General features: G+C 44.2%; 1 protein-coding gene across 6 annotated transcripts in view; it reads right to left on the bottom strand.

The window, feature by feature from the left end:
* Window positions 1–26,998, bottom strand: part of LPP (LIM domain containing preferred translocation partner in lipoma) — a 333,154-nt gene that overhangs the window by 173,153 nt on the left and 133,003 nt on the right. For all 6 annotated transcript variants that reach the window (XM_050978157.1, XM_030227018.2, XM_050978158.1 and 3 more), the window contains one exon: window positions 11,927–12,039. In XM_050978157.1, the coding sequence (XP_050834114.1) occupies window positions 11,927–12,039 (113 nt within the window). The remainder of the gene's footprint in view (window positions 1–11,926; window positions 12,040–26,998) is intronic.

Genomic DNA, 26,998 nt, shown 5'->3' with positions numbered 1-26,998 from the left:
ACCAGCACATTGGTGGGGGCAGCATGCCACCAGTGTGGATGAGCAGTAGAGCAATCCAGGATTATGCTCCCTTCCCAGCAGCTCCTGCCACTAACACCAGAGGGAAGATTTTGCCATGAACAACCTGTGGTCAGTCCAGAGTTCTCAAGAACTGGCCATGAATATTAGATGAATGAGCAGAGATAAAAAAAGGAGGGAAGGGCATCACAGAAGTTTAGCCAACAGGATCCAAGGCCTTGGGGTACACTCTGCTGAAACCCTGGATCAAACACCAGCAGCAGATCACTGATTGATTTGATGGGACATGAACAACAGACTACGAGAAGATTTGCAATATTCCCTGTCCCTCTGCCACCCCTGAGGACAACAGAAGGCAATTATACAACAGGAATAAAAAAGATGCAGCAAACAGCACACAACAAATCCTCCTTGCAGCCCAGGAGTGTGCTTGTATGTGCCTTGAAACTGGAGATGCCAACACAGAGGCCCCGTGCTGTCCAGTCCCCTCAGCCTCAGGATGGTGCTACCCAGCTCCCTGCTGCATCACAGGCTGGCACCTCCACCTTGGGCATTTAAACCTACACCCAGCTTTTGGGGGTTCCTCACCGTTTTGTTTTGCTCATGGAAGGAAGTCCTGGAAATGTTAAGGTTGGCTAAATGGGGCTTTTAAAAGTGCAGTGCTTCCCTGGGCCTCTACATCAAAAACCAGCAAAACAACAAAAGCCCTTCAGCTGACCAAAGGGTCTTCATGCTGTGGGCCAGAGAATACGTGGGGAAAGGCACCACAATCCTCAGCACATGAAAGCAACAGGATGGATTTGATAAGGAGCAGTCAGGGGATGAAGAGAGAGAAGGAGTCCCACGAGCCAACATCTGCCAGAGCAGCAGACCCGACAGTCCTGAGAGTTTACTTAACATGTCTGATCAAAAGCTTTGGGAGTCTTGTCTGTGTTAAGTGCAACCAGATGCAAAATCAGCAGCAAGATGAAAAGTGTATTAATAAACTAAGGAGGCACATAAAGTTATTTGAAAACTGAATGGGGAAGGTGGCGAGAGAAGGGGGAGAATAAAACCAGTTTATTTTTCCATTAAGGCAATTTAATATTCTCTGGGTGGAGTTACAATTTCTTGTCCTTGGGAATTAAATTGAATTTGTGAAACACTCCTGTTCATCAGCAGAATGTATAATAAGAACTGGGATATATAATTTTTTTCTTTACACTTTGGGCAAGACAGCACTACCTGTCTGTCCACAGGGCAAGAACAGCTGGCCATGAAGTTTTTTTGACCCAGCATGACTTTCACTGACTTTAACTAACTTTACAGCAGCAGGGAATATATCCCTTTTCTTTTAATTAATGCAATTACATTAGGACTCATTATTGACAATTATGGTGACTGTTAAAAGTTTCCCCTTTCTTTGCCACTCCCCCACCAACTTAAAATCTGCTCCAATATCGTCAGAAATTAATGTCTAATTAGCCATCAAGCAGAGCTGATGTTCCCCACAGAGCATTGCTGCTTACAAAAAAACTGAGAAATAGGAGAACGTAGAGGATATTTCATCATCTGCCTCCAAGGGGAACCATAACCAAAGAGCAGCCAATTACCCCAACTCAGCTGCAAAGTTTAATCAATGGAGAAACCAAATAGCTCATTAGGTGTCCCCTGCAATAACGGAAGACCTTCCCACTGACTCATATGACATGAATGTTACATTTTAAAAGATTCATTGGTGATATGAAAGAGCAGAGACTCCCTGCATCTTCACATCCTAGCCAAGTCCTGATCTTCATCTTTTCTTTTCTGGCATAAGAAAAGAGGTAAGAGGAGGATGCCTGGGACAGCATGGCATGTGTCTGACAAGCCACAAATTGCACACACCTGCACACAAAGCAATCTGGCACACCCAGCCCCATGACTCTGAATTTATATGCAGAGGGGAAAACCACACCAAACACCATCTCCCACCAGGCACAAGGAAAGCACAGAGCTGAAGGTGATTTTACTTCTTTCAACACTCTTGGTGAGTCTGACATACTGTGTCCAGCATGGGAGGCAGTAGCTTAGGAATTTGAGATGCCCCAAAAAAGCAGAAAACAGCTGAAAAGGAGACACATAGAGAACTCACTTGATTTCACCTATGAAGGAGATTGAGTAGCTCAATAGCAATAACTGAACAGTTTCACAGAATGAAAATGCCAGATATCACAAGACTGTCCAATCTAGCAAAACAGAAAAAACCACACAGCAGTCAGGAAGCCAAAGCTAGGGAAATTCCATTTAGAAATAAGAGATATACTCATTTATGTGTAATACTGCTGGAAATTAAATGTTAAAACAAACTTCCAAGATTTCTCCACCTCATGATGTCTGTGGATCAAGGCTGGATGCCTTTGGTCTCCCTGGGTGACCAGGCAAAGCTTTATGATCTGCAATAGGCAGAAGGGCACAGCTGACAATTTAATGGCTCTGCCTGGCCCCCACCTCGGCAGAGGCGAGAAAGAAACAGCTCTGCCAGTCCATAAAGATCTACTGACATCATTTTGTGTTTGCACCAGTTTAACTGGAAATTAAATTTACATGAACAAACTCTATCCCACACAAGACTGCATATTGTGACAGTTAAATAAAGAGCTTTTTAAAAGGCACACGTCTCGGGCAATTTAAATCAAAAAAGATAGGTTTTGTTAAAGCTACCAATTTCAGAAAATTAAGGTTGACTAAAACTGTTTTTAAAAACTCCTTTTGGAATTTAATCACATATTGGAAACCCATATGCAGCTGTTTGTGTCACCTGCAAAAAGACTGTATAAAACATAAGCATATGCTTAATTTTACACGTGTGCTTAAGTTCTATCAACTTTAATGAAGTTTGAGCATACAGCCAAGCTTCTCAGAATATGAGAAAGCATTCCTGAGCATGGGCTGTGAAACTATTAGGAAATCACCAATGAGGAAAAAAGTAAAATTAAAACTGGCTGGTCAATTTTCACAGCCTGAGTAAGAACTAGATCCAGAAATTAAACATATAACATATTTCTGAATTTGTTTGCTTGTTTTGCTGTAATAGGAAGGGGTGAGTGCCAAAATATTTGCAAGGATTCCCAGAGAACCTGGCAAAATGTCAGCAAAATGGATGTATAAAACTACATGGAAGTCAATGGCTTGGGTTTGGCTTCTGAGGAAATGAATCATGCTAAAAATCTACTGTATGTCTCCAAGCTGAGAAGAGGAAAATCTGAACTCTGCCTCAGTCTACACATTTTTGGGGTGGTCAGGGGCTGCAGTTCATGGGGCAGGCATGTCTCAGCTGGGCAAACCCCACAGTCTGATTCACTGAAGAAGATTCTTGCCTTCATGAAATTTGCAATCTCATTTTCCAAACCATTAGGCTCACTTCTACATTCCCTTCAGGGCTGCCAGATGTGTGTCAGGTATTGGATTTGGCTGGCTGACCATGGGGTTTTATTTCTTTTTTAACAACAACTGTCTTTTTCGGACACCTTACATTCTACACATCTCTAAGAGGGAACCTCAGCTGAAGAAAAGGGACCCAAATCACATAGAAAGCTGAACAATAATTTGTGCTGCCCTAAAATGGAATCCACTGTGCAAATCCCTCCTGGGGGAGCTCCGCAGTGTGATACTGTCCACATACAGATAAATGAATGTAAAGTGATGTCTTTCAATTAGAATTCATGCTTCAGAAAAGCACATATTAGACCTCAGGAAAACAGCATGTAACTGTAGTTCTGCTGGGGTCAACACACCACAGAAACCAGACTTCTGCCCTGAAAGTGTGTTCCTTACCTAAGTGTCTTTAAGAAGGTCACCTCAGAAGTGACCACAGCTGCTCCCTGAAGCAGCCCTACCACTGCCCGTGGGAGACCCAGGTATCTGCAGACCTCAGCAGTGGCACCCTGCAGGAACACACAGAGAGGGAACTGCAGGGCTGAACTGGAGGGGTTTGCAGAGACACAGAGAGGGGGAGGAAGGGACAAGCAACTCAGGAGCTGAGGAGGAAGGCCAGACCTTTAATGTGACAAGACGTGAGACAGTTTCCATGGCAAAAGAGAAATGTGGAGATGGAGAGGGAAGGAGCTGTGCCTCGGGACTGCTGAATGAAAGGAGTTTGTAAAGCACCTTTGTTGCTTACTGGCTTCAGCAACACTTGGGAGTTGCAACAGCTTTCCCAAACATTTATATTTTACTTCTCTCACCATTAAAACCAATACTAAAGCTGTCACATGATGTTTTCCAGATGCTTCTCCTTACCTGCTGTGTGTTAAAGCTAATCAACATCCTGCATTTTAATCAGCAAATCAAACTGGAAAATACAATTGTGGAGAATGGTCCTTCAAAGATGGAGTTTTAAGGTAGCAGACACTTAAAATCACGTCTGGAACAAATTCCTTCAGCTCTGGCTGCAACATTTGTCCCTGGTATTTCTACCATCTTCCAGCTTGCTCAGTCACTGTGCCACACACTCCTCACAGAGGCAACATTTTCTAACAACAAAACCACCCTTCATGGCAGCTGAAGCTGTTTTTCACCAGTGATGGAAACTGAAAAACAGAGACAGGAACCTGCATTTCAGCCACTTCCATTCTTGGAAATTAGATGCTCTCACAACTTCTCCATAACCACATCTCATTGCTGCCAGATAAAACTTTCATCAAAAATAGGATGAAGTTTGCCCTACTCTTTGAAAAACTCCAGGGCTCTAAACCCAATAGGCCACAACTGGATTCCTCAAGCACTAGAGTTCTATTTCCTTTTATCTTGTTTGGCCAAAGCTCCTTTCTACACTGCACAGCATCAAAGTACTTAAAGCACCAGACCCAAGGTGGGAATCTGACTCTGCTCTGTCTCATTCCAGACTACCACTATGCCCAAGATGCATGGAAAGACTGACTTTCTAAGCCACCTTTTCCAATCCCAGCCAGCTTCAAAAAAGAGGCATAATAATTTATCAGCTGCAGTTTTTAGCATTCTTTCTTGTTACTGACAGTCTGTTTTAGTCTTGCTGCTGCATTATAGTTCCTGAATGCAACACAGGCTACCCAGGATCGGGGACAAGAGCAACCCATCTTGCAAGAGATTTTTTCCTAGGACCTGGTAACTCAACAGCAGACTTGAATAACACTCAGATATGGGAAGAATGAAAAATTCTTCTGCATTGGTCATGTTATCTCACTCTGTCACATCACACAGCTCATCTGCTTTGATAGGAGAATCCCCACATCTTCATTATCTTTTTATTTTCCCTCTGCTTAAATAATTCTACCTTAGATACAATTATGTATTTGCTTGCTTTTGGTCTGTCACCAGCCAAACTCTGCCAGAATAAAATTGCCTGCTTTTCTGCATGCTCTCCATGTCTCCACTTTTACTTTCCACATTCATGTCTCTATTACCCATGGGTGTAATCCAGGTTACAGATTAAACTCTCTGCAGGTGCCTGCTGCAGCTGAGTCCATCATTTTCAGTGTGCCAGTGTCTCACAGAGATGTCCACAGGACCAAGGAGATGCCCACCAGGGTTTATAGTCTTGGGAACAGCACTGGGGGAGCCCAGGCTTCTGTCTGGACCCAAGCTGGCACATGTGTGCAGCAACATTTCTGACCTTTCTGTTTCCTCTCACAACTTGTTAGTAGGTCCCATACCCATATTTACACGTGCTCTGTACCAGGCTTTTGCTTTCTTCTGTTCCTTCACCTCATCACCTGCTGTATGGCAGATTACCAAAAGCTGCCCTGTCTCATCTCTGAAAGCATCTCCCAGCCTCAGCCACAGAGTTCCCCTGCAAAAGAAGGCACAAGTGTGCAGGTCCTGGCACATCCTGTGTGCTGGGTGACTGTATTAAACAATAACATAACAAATACATTAAATAACACAGTAATAAGCATGATGAAAATAATGAGCACAGTTAACTGTTTGGGTCCTTGCTTACTTTGTAGTCCTTGCCGAGAGGTTCAGCTATTAAAGGCTGTGCTGCATTATAACGTTGCCAAGATATTAATAGCCAGGCAGGGAGATGAATGGCAGGCTCAGACTGCACAATTAAAACTTTTCCAGTTTATCCTTTCAGTAAAATTTGTGGTTTATAATAAGCATCTTTGTCTGTTCTGAAGAGAGTAAGAATTGGAAAGTTACATGGATGGGAACAGAGGTTCATTAAAGATTTAAAATAGAATGTGGTTTGGCACTGTAAAATAAACGTGTATAAGATGGGATGCATCAAGAGCTGCCTGAAAGAAGTGCTCAGTGTTCCTTTTCTCTTGTGATCCTGGATCATTTCTCATACATATATCTATAGAGTGTAAATATATATATACACATTTATAAGAAATGCATGCATTTTATTTCTCATGCATCCCAATATTCATCAACATATACAGATGTTAAATTACTGATTTTTCTCACCCTAGAACCTAAATCCCCCTATTGTAGGGCAAACATATATTGACTTGTAGAGACCCAGTGAGCATTTAAATATTCAGAGAACATACATGTTATTTGTTTAAATATAACTTAGAGCACAGCACATTCCTGTTTCTTAAACACATGAGGAAGGCAGGAAAGAAACAGATAAAAAGCATTCCTGCAAAGCCAAGGTTTGAGTAAAAGGGTTAACATTACCAGGTAATTTATTTATCCTGTTGGACACAGCTTCAATTTAGATAAAAGGCAGATGATTATCGCATGGATTTTAATAAATCAGGTTAGAAGTCACAGAAATCTGCAGAAGCTTGAATGGCAAGCAATGCACACAGACTGTGGCTTTATTTACAGAGTTTCTGGGAGTTACTAATCCCTCCTGGAGTCAGGCAGCCCCACCAGCAGCGAGAGCTGCCCTGTGGTACCAACATTCCTTGCCAGCAAGCACCTACAACCAGGCCACTAATCCTGATGATTAACAAAATCTAGCACTAGAGGGAGGCTGAACACATGTTCTGCTCTCTTTGGCCTTTTCAGCTTCTCCACACATTTAAAGGCAGGTGATTTAAAGCAAGCCCAGCACCAGCAGGCAGAGCCCAGCCACTGAACAGATGAGCTATTTAAGGCAGCAACCCCCAATGCCAAAATTCATGCTCTTTCCTCCCCAGCTATTTGCCAAGATGGGCACCCAAAATTCAGAAATAAACTTTTAAAAAAACCAAAAAAAACCCCAAAAAACCAAAACCAGTTCCTGTGTCCTGGCTGTTCCTTCAGCCAGTGAGTCAGAGCCCACAGAGGCAGCGCCGCCACCACTCACGGGGAGCGGAGTCAGACGCGAAACACCTGGCAGCCTCTCCCCAGCAAGGACGAGGCTCTCGCTTCTCACACCTATCAACACATTCCCACCCTCTCCCAGCTCTGAGGAGCAGTGAGACAGTCTCGACAGTCTCCTCCCAACAGCCTCGCGGAGGAAGGCGCACACGCCTCCAAAACGCGCTGCAGCTTCTCCCCCTCCAAAACTCCTTGGCCAGAGGAATTTGAGCTCTTTGGCTGATTTTCTGCACATCTCAACAGGACGATACCACTGGAGAGTTCAGTAGGTCTGAATGTGGGCATAGTTCCCTGCCCATGTAGCTGCAGCCCTGCAGCCCCTCCAAACATAGATGGTTTTAACAAGAACTGGTATATTAAAATTCTTTATATTGCACTTCAAGCAACTGTTCAAAGTCCTATTTTTTCTTCACTTTAACCCCCAACCTAAAGCCACTTCTTCACATCTGCTTTGATACATCTCAAATTGTTCATATGTTCAGGCACTGAGGGTGTTTAGTCATTAATCTGCAGTTATTACAGTAATGAGGTTCTGGGATGTAACAGGCAGAATTGCTCTGGGACACAGGAGATCTCAGTCTTATTTTTAGCCTGCTACTGGTCAGCCTGATGACCTAGGCAAAGCACTTTCCCTGCTCCAGCTTCCTTATCAGGAAGAGAGTGGTATTTCTTTTGTCAAGTGTTTTGTGGCCTGTCAATAAAAACCACACTGATAACAGCTGGGGGTTGCTGGGAAAGAGGCGCCATCCCAGCTCAACACAATCCTCTTCTTCCCATGCTGTGGCAGCATCTCAGATCCCAAAAGAAAACCAGACCCATCTGCAGATGCAGCACGTGCAGGTAATTAATAGAGATCTCTAAATGGATGTTCTCCCAAGGTGGCCCTTGGCAAGCTGGCAGCTGAGGGTCACATCTGCTTTGAGCCACCCAGATCCTGCCCCAACATGAAATGCTGAGCTCTGACTCTCCCCTTTAAAAGAACCAGTCATTTCAAAGCCATAGCACCCATGACTCCTGAGACAGCCTTCATGAGGACAGGGCCTGGGACAGGGACAGGCTTTCCACACAGCTGGGCAGCCCTGCCTGGCAAGGAAGGAAGGAATTGCCAGAGCCACGAGTGAGGGTCCCTCTCTGAGAGCAAACAGGGTGCTTGAGAGGCAGCAGATGAGAATTTCTCACTTTGGCTTTCCCTGGCCTGGGCAGATGCCTGTTTAGAAACTAGAAGGCAAAAACATAATAAAAATCTGCCTCCCTCCCTCCCAGATCTATCTATTTCCCTTTGACAAACAGTGATTTCATTTTTCTTCCCGTCCAAAATTTTTTTTTTCTTTCTCTTTCAAACTGAGCCCAGGCCAACGTGGCAAAAGGCTCTTTGCTCATGTCCTTATTTGTCAAACACGCCACCACCACGCCCTCACCACCATTCTGGGAACAAGTCCTTGCCTTCCCCCGCTGCAGCCAAAGGGGAACTTCCCAACACAACTCTCCCCCAGCCCAAACATACTCTTTCAAAAATAAATATTGCCTTTTCTTTCCTTTTATTTTTATTCCAAAAAAAAAAAAAAAAAGTCATTCCAGTTAATAAGAGAAGAGTTTAAATTTCCTTCCCCTTTCCTCCCCACACCCCTGCTGTGAATCCGAATATGACGGATCTAGATGGGAAAACAGAAATTGCAAGAAAATGCCAGATCTATCACAAAGGTATTTTATGATCCAGCCCTCCTCTAATTTCCATCAGAGCATAAGTCAGATACTAAAGTACCTTTTTGGATCTGATCCTAAGTGGCCAGTTCCACTGTCCAAATAGAGATCCAGAGATAAACAGGTCTATGAAAAACTGGGTATTATTTTAACTGCTGCTCTTAAGCTGCAGCTTGAACTGTAATAAGCTGTGCAGCTTTCAGCCCTCTGGTAACAGTAACACACAAACTGATAATAAACTAAACATTTATCCTGCTGTCCTCATCACCTTAACACCTAGTATAAAAAGCTTTACCTGGAGCCCCACAGCACACATACTTCATAAGCTGTCATCAGCACTGCACTATCCAGAGAGAAATTTCTGATGTAAAATGGCTGATTTGATGGAACAGAGGAATTTCAAACTCTGGAGTAAATCTGGAGGGCTCTCACCAGGTCCACAGGGGCCAGAGCACCCAGACAGCAGCCTCAGGTCTGGGCAATGCTCAGGAACTGGGTCTGCTGTTCCAGTGCTTACATTTAGCAATGGGGAAGCTGAGGCATGAAATTAAATGGTCTGGCATTGGAGAGCAAAATCAGCCTCTTGGAGCCCAATACAACACATGGTCATGAGATCCCTGATTCCAGACAACCATGTCCTCACAGCAGAAGGAACACAGTCACAATTAATTCTGGTCCTTTAGCACAAGAACGCCTGTCCAGAGTTGAGAAAATGACTGTTTGATGCACAAAGGCATTGGGCAGCTTTCTCCAGCACCACCTGCCCTTTTCCTCCTCTCTTGGGCTTTACATCTTGTTTCAGCATGACTTTTGCTGCTCCTGAAAGATAAGGAGCTGATCTTGCAACACAAAACCCTGCTGGCTCCTGACTTTAGCCCTGACTTTTGCCTGCTCCTGATCTCCTACAGAAAATGGAAGGGAAAAGGGAGAGGAATAGGTGACCTCTCTGATCACAGATCAAAGACAGGGAAAGGCAGGGAGCCCTGTTTGCTGCCTAGGAGTACATTTGGGATGGTGACAGGCAGGCCTGCTCAGGTACAACTGCTAGGCTCACCTTTTTCCGAGCAGGACACCAGGCAAAGGAATACTGCTCTAGCCAAGCTCTTGCTAAAACCCCACACTGAACACCGCTCCAGTCCCAAAAGCTCCAGTTTCCCAAAGCCAAAGAGAAAGGGTGTGACAAATAGCAATTCCATGAGTTCAGAGGGAAGAGCTGTGCTGCTGAGTGGTTCTACCAAGGGGCACATCCCTGTGACAGCCTCAAGTGGCTCAGGGACACTTTTGGAGCCATGACAGGAGGGAGTTCCTTTCAATAAACACACCAGTCCCTCTCCTTGGGTGACCTGGGAAGGGGGAAGCCCGCCCCTAGGGAATCCTGTGGGGCACCACGACCCCTTCCTGCTGCCCAGGCTCCTGTGCAGGCACCATGCAGGCAGTGCCCTGCCTCTGCCAGGAGCCTGCTGCTCCAGGGCTTCCCAGGGCGCTCTGCTGCTCCCACGGGGGCCACTCTTCTCAGAGAGATAAAAGGCAGAACAACACTTGCTGGGGAATTACTTCATTCCCCCAAGGCTGGGAATAGCCATGCTCTGCACTTGGCAATGTCCATGACTGCTGCAGCCTTTCCTGGCAAAGGAGAACACAATCCCCATTAACCCCTTCCTGCTCAAAGGCTGCTTCCAACACTGAGCCCATTGCAGGAAAGCCTGAGGCTTTGCCATAGCATCTGAACACCTTGCCATGGGCAAGAGATCCCAGTAATCCCATGAGGGAGGGGAATATTTTGTTTTTCCCAAGGCACAAGGCAGACAAAGTGAGTCTAGAGCTGATGAGAGGGTCAGAAACTAAGTCAGGTCCTTTGAATTCTGTTTAATGCCTGCCTGCTGGCCTACTCTCATGTTCAAACCCACCAAGGGACACAGGATTGGCATAATATTCCAGGGCCATCAAGAGCAGCCCCACGTCTGTGGATATGTGGTTACACAACTCTCAAGAGCCTCAAACCTAGACCATGCAATCTTGTTCTCATGACTTCTTACAGAAGGCTCTTCCAGATATTTGGAGCCCCAGAGCATAGAAAATTTCTAAACACCAGCACGAAGGTAGTTTTGGCAAGCTCAGCCTCTTCTGCTCCTGCACCAACACCCACACAGAGCTGAAATACAGGCTTATTCCCCAAGTGTATTTCAAATTTGCAACCAGACCATCCTCAGCCTTCCTTTTGCTCAGCTAACAAGACAAACTCTTCTGGTCTCCACTGGGAAGATCAGCTCCTCACTCCTTGATCACTTTGTCTGCCTTGTCCTGGAGTCTAAATGCATTTCTCCAGAATGTGCCTGAGCAAACATAAACCTGGCACTCCAGGCAAACCTGCAATACTGGCACAAAAGCGTTCATATCTTGCAAAGGTGTTTGAGGTCTGTCCATATTCACTATGGACATGCCATGATCCCCTGATGCATCTGAGAAGTCGCATTTTCATCCAGGTGGCCAATCTAGAAGATCCAAGCCAGCAAAAAGAGGGTGAAAAGGGTCTCAGTTACATCACAGGAGCCTGGGCCAGGGCTTATTTGCTTCACTTAATTTTAGGCATCTAAACAAAGCACTTTCAGGATCAGATTACTGCCCTGAAGTCTCTCCACAGTCCATGGAAGGAGATGGCCATTCCAGAAAACAATTCATTCTGGAAAGGTTCCACTCCCATCCGCCATCACAACAACACCAGGCAATTAGTCCTCTAATTCAAGCCGGATGGGAAAAATCCTTTAATAGCCCAGCAAGTTTTGAATGGAAATTCTCCCTGCTTGGGAAACACAGCTTGCTAAAGCTGACTTCGTTATTCCTGACCCATGATTTTTAACCAGAACTTTGCCCCCTCATAGTATTATCATTCATTCATTTCCACAATTTCTGGATCAGTTCTGCGCAAATGACAAAATTCTTATCTTCTTACCTGCACATTGTAAGTAACATCATCCAGAGGGGGTGGGGGGGGAAAGGCACCTTGTGAGGATGTGATGTTCCCAAGGTCATCCACAGGAGGGGGTGGGGGAGGAAGAAAGTCCCCTAGGAGAGAGAATGGGAAAATTTTAACTCAGCAGCATTTCCCCACATCATGATATGGATGATCAGGAGGAACTCCACAATACTCTTAGCTCTGCCCATCAGTTTTGTGGCACAGGACACAACACATTATTTGACCATTAAATGCTCAGCTTCACCACTCACTGCTTCAGGAAATGGCTACACAGCTCAGTAACATTGGCAGATGGCTTAGGGATGCTCAGATTCCACAGCAAAAGGTGATGTGCCACAAAGCCTGAAGGCACCAACAAGCAGCTCCACAGATCCAAGTCACATCTCAAACCTACCACAGGCAACCACAAAACTTGCACTAATTAACAGCCTGTGTCTAACCTTGCAATGGATCCCATCCAATTCACCTCCCTCATGTGCTAAACTATGCCAGCTCTTCTTGATCCCTATAAAGACAGCATCAAGAGCTGTCCAAAAGCAGGGATTCCCTGCTGCAGAAGACACACAGAGGGCTGGAACTGGAGCCCAGAATCCAGGCCAGCCCATCTCCTGCAGCCCTGCTGCTGGCAGGCAGACACACTCTTTGCATCTTCCTCTTCCTATAGGGACCTCATAGCTTCATGTAAAGAACTGCTGGGACCTCATAGCTTCATGTAAAGAACTGCTGGGAAGATCACAGGCTCTTCTCAGTGACAAGAGCCATGTGATGGGCCAGGTGCAAGTGCACATGAATCCACCTCTCCTAACTCTGGATTTTCACATGGGGGCTGATGTACCTAATTTCTAGAATACAACTTGCTCGTTTTTATTTTCCAGAAGCGCTGATGGGAAGACAAAGCAGCAAATACTGGCTGTGAAGCCATCCAGCTTAGCACAGAGATGGGAGGTGGGAGCAGAGAGGAGTTCTCCTTGAGAATTTCATGGGATGTGGGACCAGAAAGGAGAAAAAAAAACAATCCAGAACAGCACAGGCTGCAGGCAGCAGAACAGCAAGCTCTGAAAGCACCTCCTAATGGTGGAAAAAGAGCATTTGCCATTAGCACTGGATTTGCCTCCAGGGAAGGCAGCTGCCTGCAATTTGGGCCACTTTGTTATGTTTTTATTTCTTCTTACGAAGATTGATGCTGCAAGTAGAGCTGTTTGCTGTTGGCTCTTGTGTGTGCAGCATCTGGGATGGAAGGTTTCAGATTAATAAAAGTGTGATATCTCACATACATAGGAACTGTTGCTTTTGGAATGAAATATCAGCTCCCTGCTTGACCCTCCAGATCTCCATGCAGCATCACACTGTGCTCAGGCCAGAGGCCCTCAGCACCACCCCTAAATGCCAAGGAGCAGGATCCAAACCACTCAGGAAGGTGCTGAGCCAAAGCCCTGTGACCCTCAGCCTTCTGGGCCACCTATGCCCAGGTTTAAAGCCCTAGGCTCAGCCCAGACCAGGCACAGGCACCAGCTGGGCAGCACTGCCAGCACAACACTTTCAAGCTCTCTGCCATGGGAAGTAGATGGGTCTGCAGCCCTTGAAAGTTTTTCTCTTCTATTTTGAATCACTCTCTGAAAGACACAAACATCCCCTAGGACTTTCAGAGATGTTATTTAAGAGGAAAATAATTTCTTCCCATTTTCCCCAAAATGAGCATGGATAGGACTCAAAAACCCCCTTCTGAATCCCTAAGAAAGTATTATCCTAAATACAGATGCTCAAAGACTGCTCAAAAACAACAGACTGAAAACTCATTTAACAATCCTGTTGCTCCAATACATAAAATCCCATGAAACCCACTGGCTCATGCTGCTATTGAGTTCAGGATTGATTTTTTTAAAATATTAAGTCCAATAATATCTGCAGTATCTTCTTCACTGTCCTATAATTAATCCAATCTTTCATTTCAAATAATGTGAAATACAATACAAAATAAAAAGAAAAGTAGAGAAATTTTGAAATTAATATCTAAGGAGCTAGTTCTAAAAAATGCTGGGATATTTGAGTGCTCCTTAAACTTTTCTCCTTTGCTCTGTAAATGACCCTCCAAGAAGCCAACATGATTTTGCAAACAAATTCAACTCCAGTGAACACAGGCTTCTCAAGATTATGCTTTAGATGATGTTTTTCAGTCAGTCCTGGCTCTGATGCCTAAGACTGATCTCCTTGCACAGCACATTAGTCAGACACTCTTGCTTTATTACAATCTTTCAAAACACCTAAGGAAAATCAACGTAGAGAATGTGCTGGAGGAGATGAGACAGGGAAAGGGGCAGGTTTTCTGCATAATCAGAAGTCTGCATCTAACAATGGCCGTTAGAATAAACATAAACAAAATACCATTTTTGCTCCTTTGGAAGACCCACTCCTCTTGAAAGAAAAAAAAAAAATTGGCAAGATTTTTCAGAAAAGGAGCAAAGGACAAGAGCTCTCTCCTAGAGTTTGGAAGAAAACACTTCTTTGCAGAAGGAGACAGCTGGCTGTACCACATCCCAGCCCAGCTCTGCTGTCTCCATCCTGTGTTAGATAAGCTGCTGGCTCCACTCTCCCCACAAGTGGGAAGGTTTTTAGACTGGGAAGCAGAGAGCAGATGCCTGATGAACTGGGGGGACATTGCAGATGTTTGGCCTTTTCCTGGTCCTCTGTGAACAGATGGACCTTTCTCCTTCACAGCTTTAGTTATTTATTCTGCCACTGCGCCTTCCTCTTTCCCACACACAGCCACAGGACCCAGTGCTGTTCCCACTGCACTCACGGGAGAACATTCCCTTGGATGCAGAAGGGAAAGCTGTCCCTGCATTATTATTATTATTATTGGCATTGCTGGAAGTCTCCCTCCGGCAGAGAGGGAAGCATGCAAAGACCAAAATCCGTGTCCTCAGCAGCATAATTAGATTCTAGATGATGTAGGGAAGAAACAGGTCTAGGTTTGAGGGAGCAAAAGAGGACAAGAACCTGAAAGCCAGCTGACACTCCCTTCAGGCACAGTGTCCCTACAGCGCACCCCTGGGGCCTTCTCTCGCCCCTGGAGCTTTGCAAGTCAGATTTCACTTAGAGCTGGGCAAGCCGTGGGGGGAGGCAGAAAAGTCCATGTCCAGGCAGAGCACATCACTGCCACCCACTGCTGTCCACCTTCAGTGTCACAGAGCGAGGTGGGAGCCATCTGGGCAAGGCACTGTCCCTGGTCTGCACGGATGCACCAGCAGCCATAGCAGAATGGGGCTCTGGGGTTACCAGCTAGCCATGGGCAGGTGGAGGACACATCCCTCCCTGAGCACTCACCCTCTCCTGACTGATTTAACCAGGTGGTCCCTCTGTGAATAAAGAATAAGATGGGCAAAAGGCTCATTAATATTGATATTGTTCAGCACCAAGACCAGCATTTTGGTTGACTTTCACCTGACATCAACTTGAACACCTGGATGTATTCCAAGTTATGAGAGGGACTGCACTGAGTTCTGTCAACAGAGAGGGATCAAGGCACCTCCAGAAAGCAATTTGTGCTTCAAGGCAGGCAAAGAGGTTTGCCTTCCATGGCAAGTCTCTCCATGGAGGTAGGAAATCACAGCAAGGCACAGCCTGCCTTCAGCTCTTACAGTGAGAAATCTCCACCTGTTACCATATGTTTAAGAAGAGAAAATAAACAGTCCTTGTTGCACCAGCTACTCATTCCCCCTTCATACAGCTGTGCAGACCATGAGTCAACCCACAAAGGAGCTGTGCAGTGAGACACATGCCCAGCTCAGTTATTTCAGATGCAGTGGCGCAACGTGCCATGAAACCACAGCCCTGAGCTCCTCCCTCAGCACCTGTGCAGCTCCTGTGCTGCAGCATCACCCGCTGCAGCCAGCAGGGACGGGACTGCCAGCCCTGTAATAAAAACCCCACCCTCGGGCCCACCCCGAGCAAGAGAAAATTGTATGGTGTAAATACAAGTAATTAGGCAGAAATGAGGAGAGTCCATCGTGGTTATGCTGGGAAGCAATAGCAGAGCCACTGGCAGAAGTGATGCCTCCCAGGCCCCAGCCTGGCTTCTGGCTTCAATCAAATCTTGGCCACTGTAGATGTACTTGCAAGGTTTTACCCCTCTCCGCCCCAAAATTCCCCCTCTTACACATTCCAAGGAGCTTTAAACATTTCACTATTACACTTTTAAGTACACAAATATAAAATTGTTCAAAGCCCTGACAGACACCTACATCAGCACAGAACTGTCGGGGTGAATAGAAACTCACAAAATTTTTGCCACTGGCTGCCTGATGCCTTCTGGGTGCAAGTACGAGCTAAGAAAAACATCCTGCCTGATACAGCAAGCACATTCTCACTTACAGGCTAACCTTTAAAATTTTAAGTGCACTTCATTTTTTGCTGGATCAGGCTCATGTCTCAAGTCTTTGTTTTCAGGAGATGTATCTGCCAGCCAACAAATGATCTGTAGCACAGTAACTGCCTCTCCCCTTGACAGACACAGTTGTTTAGATATGAAGATTTGCGGCTTTGAAACTTGTAGACTTGAAGAAGGGCTCACATGTTCAGTAAAAAAGATTCTTTGGGGGGAAAACACTGAGAAACATGAAAAAGCAAAACATCATAATTTTCAGAGAAACAAAAAGTTAATGGAACCTATTAAACAAAAAAACTGGGCTTACACTGGTCTTCCCAGATCTCTGGCTGACATCTGTGGACGATATATGTCAGATGCTGATTTCAATTTTCTCCTTTCAAGCAAAAATAACCCTTTCTGACTATAATCTTGATAATTTTTGATTTTGAAGCTGGTTCAGAATCAGTTTGAATCACCTGAGAAACACAGTTCTCAGCCCTGACACAGAGACCAGACTAAGGATAGTGATGGAGCGAGCCCCCACTGATGTGTTTCCATTCCAATCCAGACTCCATTTGGCAAAGTACTGAGCAGACAGAGGCACTGCTTGGTCAAGTATTTACCTTCTACTGCAGAAAGCCAAAGCTTCTGACATTGAAACAATTGAGATTTGCACCTACTCCCTAATTCATTGAGCACAAGACTAAAATCCTGTTGATGGAGGTTACCATGAACCTGCAATCCACAGTGACCACTGCAGGAGGCTGCAGAATATCCCAGGATTACTACATGGTCTGGGAAACTTCCTACTGCAAAGTGACACCACAGGATTTTTATAGAAAACTTCAGCTAGATGTGACCTGGTGTCTCCTAGGTGTGAACATACATCTTACTAAGTTTCCCAAAGTAAACGTTTTCCTGTAGCATCTGTACTTAACACATCACTAGGCAAGGAAAACACACAATTAAAATCATGTTTTGGCCCCAACCATGTTGTGAGGAATCACTGACACCACGTCAGTGCAGGGGAAACTGTTGCATGATGACATACCAGCTCCACAACCCACCTCAATATACCACACTGGCCTGTGATTCCTAAAATAAAGCAGCTCCAACAACCCAAAGCACTGTTTAAATTACCACTCTTACCAATCACTAATCCTACCATTTGAACTACTTGTGCTAATCAGCTACTGTATTAATAAGCATGAGGAAGAAAAAAACCCAACACTGGCTAATTTCACCCTCAGCATTTAAAAAAGGAATACTGAGTCTGTCAGGTAGTTGCACTGAAAATTTACTTCACCACCTGCTAGCTGAAATATTGCTTTTATGGATTTACATTGTATTAAAAGGTCACTGGCTGTTTAAGTCTTAAACAGTTTTAATCATTCTAAAAGTCTCTTAACAGTAAGAAAAGGAAGCTCAGAACAAACAGCAGCAGGGATTCTAATTAAAAGGGCCAATTCATCTAATTTTATTTGGGGTTAATTATTCAGGATTCACTCTCTGATGTGTAAGGAATAGCAATTAGTAATTTTAGTGATTTGAGGAACATTGGAGGTGTAATCAGTTAAAATGAGTGAGTGTTTACAACACAAGATGTTGAATTAGTTTCTCCCAGCTGGAGAACAGGAACATTAGTCCCCTACAGTTCAGGACTATGCATCGCAGTCCTGCTTAAAATATTCTCTTTAAATTAAAAAAAAAAAAAAAAAAAAATCCAACCCCACCACATGCCAACAATCATCTGGTAATTTTGTTTACTACATGGAAAGTCAATAGGAAATGTGTACCATGGCAGCCTACTCCTCCTCACCTCCACCTTCACCCTGCCATCCAACTATTTAAACCCCTGGGATTCACTGGAAACAATTCCCAGCAATTTTCCTATCTGTACAACTCCAGTCAGACTATCACCCTCTTGCCACACTGCCTTTCACCACAGCTGGCTGAGATAATGGAAGAAGCAGCCTGTGAAACTTTGAAATGTTAATTAACCTCAGTGGTTAAATATACAGAGGAAAAATGACCGTGCGATTAGCTTAAAACCTCTAGGTACAATTCCTCCTGCAAATGCAAATCCAAAATAGCTCTGCTGGAATCGCTCTGGACTTCTTCCAGTGTTACTAGAGCCAGAATAAGGTACTAAAGCTTTCAGGAGAAGCAGATGAGACTCTGGTGGGGACAGAGGAGCCACACGGGAGAGTGCCAGTGGGGAGATCCGGCGCTGGCTGCTCTGACAGCAGGGTCTGAGATGAGGCAGCAGCTCCAAAGCCATTTTCTACTCCCTCTCAAGAGGTAACTGGGTCTTACCACATGCCCAGGCATAGCCAGTGGGACTGGACCCCTTGCAAGTTTGTGCCCACAAGTTTATGACTGTTATAAAAGAGCAGCACCGGCAGGCTATGTAATGCTCACTGTAACTGATGCAGCTTTTAATGAGCAACTTAATTTAGTACAAACAGATGCTGTCTTTAGCGTCCTGTACACACAGCTTTCACTCCAGCTCTGGTCACCAATGTGGGAAATCCCCTCCAACCCTTCACTCAGAACTCACTGACCCCCCTCTCAAAACACCCCAAAGGCAGTAATTAGCACGAGGGTAGGAGATAAGGATTCAGTTCCCCAAATTATGCAAAATCTCAGCTGCTTCATCACAGTGGATGCCCCTCATTGTGAAAACAATGGGTTTTTTTGATGAGACTCCAGTTCAGCTGGTGGCTGCAGACACCAAGTGCTATCCTCCCTAGCAAATGCCAGCCAATGCTCCAGCAGCCCCAGTGGTGGCAGGGAGGAGCAGGCAAGTATTCATCCATGCTGGATTGTCCTCCCACACGCACATCAGTAGAGCTTCCTACACATCAGGCCTACAAAGCACAAAGCCATTGACAGAAGGCTGCATTTTAATCTTAATATTATTTTTCCAAACGGCTGTGGGGCAGAGCACCGCATCTAATGCCCCACACTCACATCTCTGCCATAGATGTGACCCATGGAAAACACAACAGTACTTCTACCAAAGCCTAGCAAAGGACTCAAGTTGAATTGATGCAAGAATCAGTCCATGGAACCTTAAAACTTCAATAAAATTTCTGCTAAAATAGAAGAACTGTTAGATTTAACAAAAAAGTTCTAAGCACTCTTCCCTGTCATACACTTCTTTTAGGGTATTTGGGATGTCACTTAGCCCCACTCTGTCTCTGTCCACCAGCATTAAAAGCTTTCCTTTGCCTTCTCTGCAATGTTTATTTGTAGAAGTGAGCATGATTTCATCTCACTTGTGCAGCAACTAGTACAATGAGATCTCACTTTCAGCTGCAGCTGCTCCGTTCCAATAATGGGGACAAAAGTTGTTCTGATTTATTTTTTTTTTTTAATGACAGAAAATAGAGGAGAGATTTCCATGTAAACAAGTGAAAATCAGGGCAATGAAGTCAGAAGGTGAAACCCTGTCCTGGAGAGGAAATGGGCTGCACTCCCACATAGCATCCTTCTCCTCTGAGAGTGAAGGGTCCATGAAACAACTCAACGAGGGAAACACCACCTCACTCAGAACAAACTGGAACAGGTTATCTATTTGTTTATTAGATTATGGTGTTGAACTCATTTGTTCATTGCTAAGAGCTTCTGACAAGAGTTGACATATGCATTAATTTATTAGAGGGCTGTTTTGAAGAAGTTGAAAAAAATTAACCACACTACTGGATCAGGATCTCATTTACCCTGGCTGCTGCTGCAAAGCACAGTGAAAGTGAGTCTGTTTATTTGGGCAGCCTTCTCCCCTGAGGAAGCAGACAGAGAGGATGGGGACCATGTCCTTAAGACACAACCTATCTTATCTTCAACCAAACCCTCTCTGCCCCTAGTGATGAAATACAAAACACTGCACAGATCACAAAAAAAAAACATCTCTCAGAGCTCTTCACCGCCAAGGGACTTCCTCAAGTTTTGGAAGCTGCAGCCAACAGTTTTAAGCAATGCTGGATTTATCTTTGCCTATGCCTGTTTTTGTATTGTTTTCCCATTTGGGGGGCAGGTTGCAATCTGAGCAGACAGAGAAAACCCATGTGCTGCAGCCCTGGCTTGAGCCTCAGAGTCAGCAGTGGCCGGTGCTGCAGGACATCTGGAAGGACTGGGTCCAAACTCTTAGCCCGGCATGCAAAGGAGAGGGACAACAAAACCCACTGCCATAAGCAAACCATTCCTGGAGGAGGGGGTCAACCTCCCATCAAGATGTTCTCCTCTGAATCTTCTCTCATGAGTCTTCTGCTCCTGGTTTGAGAGACTGGAGCAAAACCACCAAGCGGGAAAAGCAAGTGCAGTGCTCAGATGAGCTGATCAAACAAATCCCCATGGACTAGTTTTCAAACTGGGTCACTCATCCTCTGGGTCCTCCCATCCTCTTAGCCACCCCTCCCTATGTCACACTTACAAACATCCAGACTTGGAAGATGAAAGCAAAATGTGTCTTCATCAAATGTATCTCAGTTCACTGTTTACACCAATACAAACAGCACTGGCTTTCTTCTTTCCACTGCAGTTAGTCAGTGCTACTCAGGAGCAGAAAAGCATCTAGATTTTCTTTGTGCTATAAAATTAATTGCCTTCTAATTCACTGCTGTAACCCTGAGTAGTAAATTACATCCTTAATCCCTGAAGATATTTTAAGATAAAATTAAATATTAGATACATAGAATTAATCTCTATCATATTTTTTTTCCAAATAAATAGCAATGCTCCATATCCAAATTTTAGTGATGGACTTGGCAGTGTTAGGTTAATGGCTGGACTTGATGATCTTGAAGATATTTTCCAACCTAAACAATTCTATGATTCTAACTCCACAAATAAATGTATAAAAATATATATTTATATGGAATAGCAGTGGTTTGGTTCATTTTGCTGGTACTTACTAGAATGTCTCATGTGAACTCACTAGAACATGGAACAAAATCAGGATTAAAATCAAAAGAAAATAAAAAAGAAGGAGGGTTGTATCTTATATGCTTGTATGCTCTATATCCTTTCTACTGTATTTCTTGAGAACAGAGAAAGTAGAGAAGAAAACAAATGATGCAGACTTTCTCTTCTTTGAGATGAATTTTACACTAAACACTGATTCAAAACCTTCCTGTACCAAAGACAATTTTCCAACACCCTAAAGTTACTATACCCATTTATACTTGCAGTTATTGCTGCAATGTGACATGAAATGCTTTAAAATTTACACTTTTGCATAATTCAACAAAGAACTGGTTAGGGGGAAAAAACCACACTAAACTGACCTTTTAGACAAGCAACTACATGCATGTTTCCATATTCCACAAAATCTCCTACCAAGAACCACCCCATTCTTCTGCCTAGTCAGAGCCCAGAGCACTGTGGTGGGGAAAACAAGAGGAGACAGAGCACTTCCCATCAGGAGCTCCTTAAAATGAGCAAGGAAGAGGTGAATAACAGAGGTACAAAAAGGACTTCCCAAGGATGAGAATCTTATTCCCATTCAGGCCACTGATGATAACAGAATTCACTCCCTAGAGTGACCCAGGCAGATTGCCTATCCTCAGAATACCAGCAGGGATAAACAGAGGCAGCGCGGAACTTGTGCTGGCTTTGGGGGAACGTGCCTCCATCCTGCATTCCCAGCAGGAATGGCCATGACACTCTAGTAACCCAAGCACACATTTTAACCTTCTGACCATTCTGAGAGAGCAGTCAATAAAACCAGCAGTTTTACTGTAACTCTGCTCAGCATATGGTGCCTCCCTTCCAGAGGAAAAGTATTAGGGTCTGGCATCAGCCCAGAGCAACTGAGAGGGTGCCCTTGCCATGAAACACACCACACCAAAAGTACTGTTTGCTGTAGAGAAACCTGGGTGAGATTGCTTCCATACTGAATTAGAAGTTTTCTATTTAACTGACAGAAAACAAATTACTGAAATATTTGTGGATATTGTTAAAAGGAATAATGCGGAAGAAAATTAAAATCCTCTGCTAAAATTGTGGTTTTGTTTGAAAAGCCAGAGCCTTTATTCTTAAAATAAAATGTTGTGGGAAAAAAATGGTAACAAACTGTAGTAACATATTGCTACAGTTTCTGGGCTGGTCCTAGGAAATCTTCAGTCTGAGGTTTGGTTTTACCTCAGAACTGCTACTGGGACAATTTTAGTTAAACAAAAAATTAAATTAGGCTAGGTGGGGAACCTCTCTCGATTTTCTTTTGTTCTAATTTCTTTTTCAGCTTTGCTACAGGAGACTGCAAATCTATCCTTTCCAGATTAATGACTGATCTTCATTCTAAATCCCCACTCTAATATTAATAACCTCTCAGAAAACAATTAAAATGGATATATTGTTTGAGTGTGTGCTCAGGGGGGACGAGAAGAGGATAAATCTTCTCTGATGACAAAAGCCTCTGTCACACTTGGAGGGCTGCTGATGCCAGTGCTGATGGACAGTGATTATCCACTGCCACATACACATCTCCTCGTGCTTCCACAAGCATGTGCCTTGAGCAGTGAAGGGCAAGGAGAGAGTGCTGAGCAGCACGGGAGAAGAGGGGATGGTCCATCTCACCACCTCACAAGAACTCCTTTATCAGTGAGCTGCAAAGAGTAGGCCTTTTCCTCCATCAGACAGAAGATGATGCAGGAAGAATGATTTCCAAGTTGACATTATCAGCAAGAGCAAACAGCCAGAGAGACACCAGGAAGGTTCACTGCTTGGAAATTATTTTAATGCACAGAAATGCCCGGTGTGCTGCGGCTTTATGGTGAATCATGAAGCCTACGTCATCCAGAGTTGCTTATCAGCTCTGAGAATTTTCTAGCCAACATCTCTATCTTCTTCATGAATCACAGCAAAGACAGTGCCCTGGTGCTGTGGGCTACAATTACTTCTTTTGCCTTTTTCCAGTGCCATGTGAAGCAATGGGAAGGTCGTGGTGCTGCTTGCCAGTGTGGTATTTTTATAGTGTAACAAGGGCAAAGCACATTCTCTGCCCTGGCAAGGTTGCACACAGAGATATTTACGGGTGCAGAGTTTTCTTAGAGGATGGTCAGAGGGCTGGCATATCTTCCTATGAAGACAGGCTTAGTTGTTCAGCCAGAAAGAGCCAAGAACACCATACAGTCCCTAAAGGGGGCTGACAGGAAGGCTGGGGAGGGACTTCTCACAAGGGCATGCAGTGGTAGTACAAGGGGGAATGGCTTTTAACTGAAAGAGAGGATACATGGAAGAAATTCTTTACTGTGAGGGTGGTGAGGCACTGGCACAAATTGCCCAGAGAGGTTGTAGACTCCTCATTCCTGGAATTGTTCCAGACCAGGTTGGATGGGGCTTTGAGCAACCTGGGATAGTGGAAGGTGTCCCTGCCTACGGCAGAGGAGGTGAAATGAGATGATCTTTAAGGTCCCTTCCAATCCAAGCCATTTGATGAATCTGTGATATGATTCTATGGCCATCTTTGGCATAGAGAGACAAACTTGAGTCACGGCCTGAGTGTTCTCCTGGAGAAAAGCAGAAACATCCTCCTTTGGTGTTTACATGAAACCCAAGAGAAGCAGGTTTTGAAAATTCACACTGCAATTTTGTAATGCATGACTTGCTGCACGCAGTCATCCAAGGTGACTGCTTTATGCAAAAGCAAAGCTCATTCCTAGAGGATTTAAACAATGACAGTCAGATTTCCCTGATGAAAGACACTCAAGTGAGTAACAATTTCACTTAAAGAGAAAACACAGTATTTTCGGGCACCTAGGCTGTCAAGAAAATACGAAGCAATTGAGAATGCATTTGAGAATGTTCTGAAATTGGCCACTATTTCTATTTCTATACAAAGGACAAATTTTAGATTTAAAAATACAGGCATGACCTAGCTTTAAAATCCAGTAATCCATCTGGCCAAAACCTAAATGTGGATGTTGATGATCTCTTAAAGAATAGGACTCTCTACTTTCACAAGACTATGAGATTTACTCCATATCCTTATCAGGATATACAAATCACATCATGTCTTGGTGATTAGCATCTTGATTGATTAAAATCTTTAATTCCATTGGATTTAGAAGGCTAGTTTGAGACACACTCATCCTAAAGGCTGGAGCTCATCACAAGCACAGAATGGGACACTGTGACTGCAGCATTGATATCTGCTCCCCTCCTTCTTCAAAATACTGCGGTCAAAATCATCTAGCCAAGAGAGGTAGACAAAGGTGTGTGTCAGGTCAGCCAGCAAAACCTTTCAAGGCTCCACAGTCATCATGAGAAAGCAAATAAAAACTACTTTGGCTCTCATTTACTATATATTTAACATTTGCAAGAGAAAAATCAGATGACTGCTTAAAGCTTGGGATGATGCACGCCATATTCAAGCTACTCCTGAGCTTGAAATGTTTAATGTTTTATGTAGTTTGGAAATGGTTTAAATTCCCTGATGAATTTTTCATGCCCATACACAATTTAGCCTTTATCAAAAAGATCCCCTTCAATTATGTACTCTGCAGAAATTCTTTGGAAGGATTCTAGACACTTCCCCCCCCCCGCCTTTTTTTTTTTTTTCCTTGTTTACTGTTTTCAGTTTGCTATGGTCTGTATAAAACACCCTCACTTGGCTATGCCTACTGAAATTACCTGTGCTTCACCTTTTGTGCTACTCACAGAAAATCTTTCCATGGTCCCTCTCTCCATGACTTTACCTTAACTGTGGAGAATGGGAAGACAAAAGAATAGCCTGGGATAGTGAAAGGGAGAGCCTCACTGGGGTGAGGCTAAAAAGCTGCAAACCATTGGATGGACCCAGCTCTTTGCTGCACTGCACTGTGGGGAGCTGTCCATGGAGAGGGGGATCCTCTGGGCAGCAGAGCTGGCAGCAGGCACGTCATTCCCAGTGCAGGAGAACAAGCTTAATTAGAGCACTGCCATGTGCCAGCTATTCTTGGAGGCAGAACAGCCCCTCAGGAGCTGTTGCAGGAGAGCGAAGCGAGGACAGCCCTCGGACCACTCCAGCCCACGTCAGAGGCATCCCCAGGAACACAAAGCCATCCTCCCCTGCCCTGCAGCCCAGGCTAAAGATACCAAACTGCTGCTGCTCTTGCTCTCTGAACACCTTCGTTATGCTGAGCATACATCCCCCAAGGTTCTGGGAATATTAACATAAGCCACCCACAAATATTATTTTAAAGAAGTGATTCCCAGAGTCCTCCTATTTTTGGAGAAGCATCTTAAAAAAGCTTCCCTAATATACTGGAACAGGCCCCATATTACCTCTTCATGAAAGGAATCCAACTGCTATGCTTCTAAATTCACTGGTAGGCAGTTCAGACTTCCTTTTAAATTGTAAGATTTCCTTCCCATAAGACGCAAGATATATTGCCTCAAGGGAAAAACAGCTTTATGAAGAGGAAGCTACGTGTGCCAGAATTGTTCTCTTCCATTATCCGTAACATCCTTTCTCCCTCCCATTGTTTTAATAAAGTTGGTCACCAGAAGAACCTGCAGCAAAAACACCAATACCCTCAGAAAGTATCTACCTGCCAAAAGCCCCAAAGAGCATCTGCTGTTCTGCAGCCTCCTTGATGCTCAGAAAATCTGTTTGCTATGCATGTCACATATGCAGCACTGATAGAAATGTGACTTTGCTAACAAACTTACTTTTGGCTGTTCCCACCAGAAAAACGTTTGAGGAATGGATGGCTCACCATAATCTTCCATCTACATGTATTTTTGTAGCATTTCATTGAATAAAAGGATGATAAGGAAAAATACCCAACCAACCAAAAAAAAAAAAAAAAAAACCAACCCCCCCCCCCAAAAAAAAAAAACTAGAGAGAGAGGAAATACATTCAGTGGCAATCAGCATTACAGGGAAGAAGAAAAAAAAATAAAAATCTGATGTTCCTACATGTGATCTAGAGAAACATTCCCCTCCTGCCCTCCTGCATGCACGTGCTCTCATGCAGCAGGGGCTCAGTTACACTCTTAAGTTCAAGTGCATTCTTAAATGTTATGTCCCATGGGCCTTCACAAAGCATGTATCAAATTAGGCATTTGCTGGAATGCTTTGCTAAGCAAAAGGATTGGTTTATGAACTTTCCCCAAAGATTCTGCTGAAATGAGGCTAAATGGTTGCAGTGGTAGCTCTCAGGAGATCCCCAATTCTTCCCTGAAGCATTCATTTTGCTAGGATTTCCCTCTTGTACATTCAGCTTTGGGGAATCACTATGGGAAACTGGGAGCAGGGAATTCCCAGCGTTAGAAATTACTGTATTGCCCAGGGTAGGATGAAGTAACCACAAATCCCTCCCCACTGATTCAGATCCCACCAGAGCCACTGCCATCTCTTCAATTTTCATTCGAAATCTCCTCTAGAGGGTATAATCTCCCCAATTTTAAGCTGAGGGAAATCCAGGGTTCCCTAAAATCAGAATCCACTTTATTTGGGACAAAAGGAATCTGCTCTCAGGAGGACTGGAGTTGCTAAAAATAAGCAAATATTCCCAGTGTTTCTGCACTCCTCTCCCTGAAGTGAAATGATCAAGAGGATTAATTTTAGAGTATGTACAGTCTTTATGTGAAAAAACCCAAGCTGCATCTTAGCTTTTAAGCAAAGACCAGATGGAAAGTCTATCATTAGAAATGCCAAAGGGAGAATACGCTCAAAGTTCGCTTCAGGATGGAAA

The sequence above is a fragment of the Serinus canaria genome, chromosome 9 (assembly GCF_022539315.1).
Source record: "Serinus canaria isolate serCan28SL12 chromosome 9, serCan2020, whole genome shotgun sequence".
Classification (NCBI taxonomy): domain Eukaryota; kingdom Metazoa; phylum Chordata; class Aves; order Passeriformes; family Fringillidae; genus Serinus; species Serinus canaria.
Note: the sequence above shows the minus strand (reverse complement) of the source record. Positions and strands in the feature narration are given on the sequence as shown.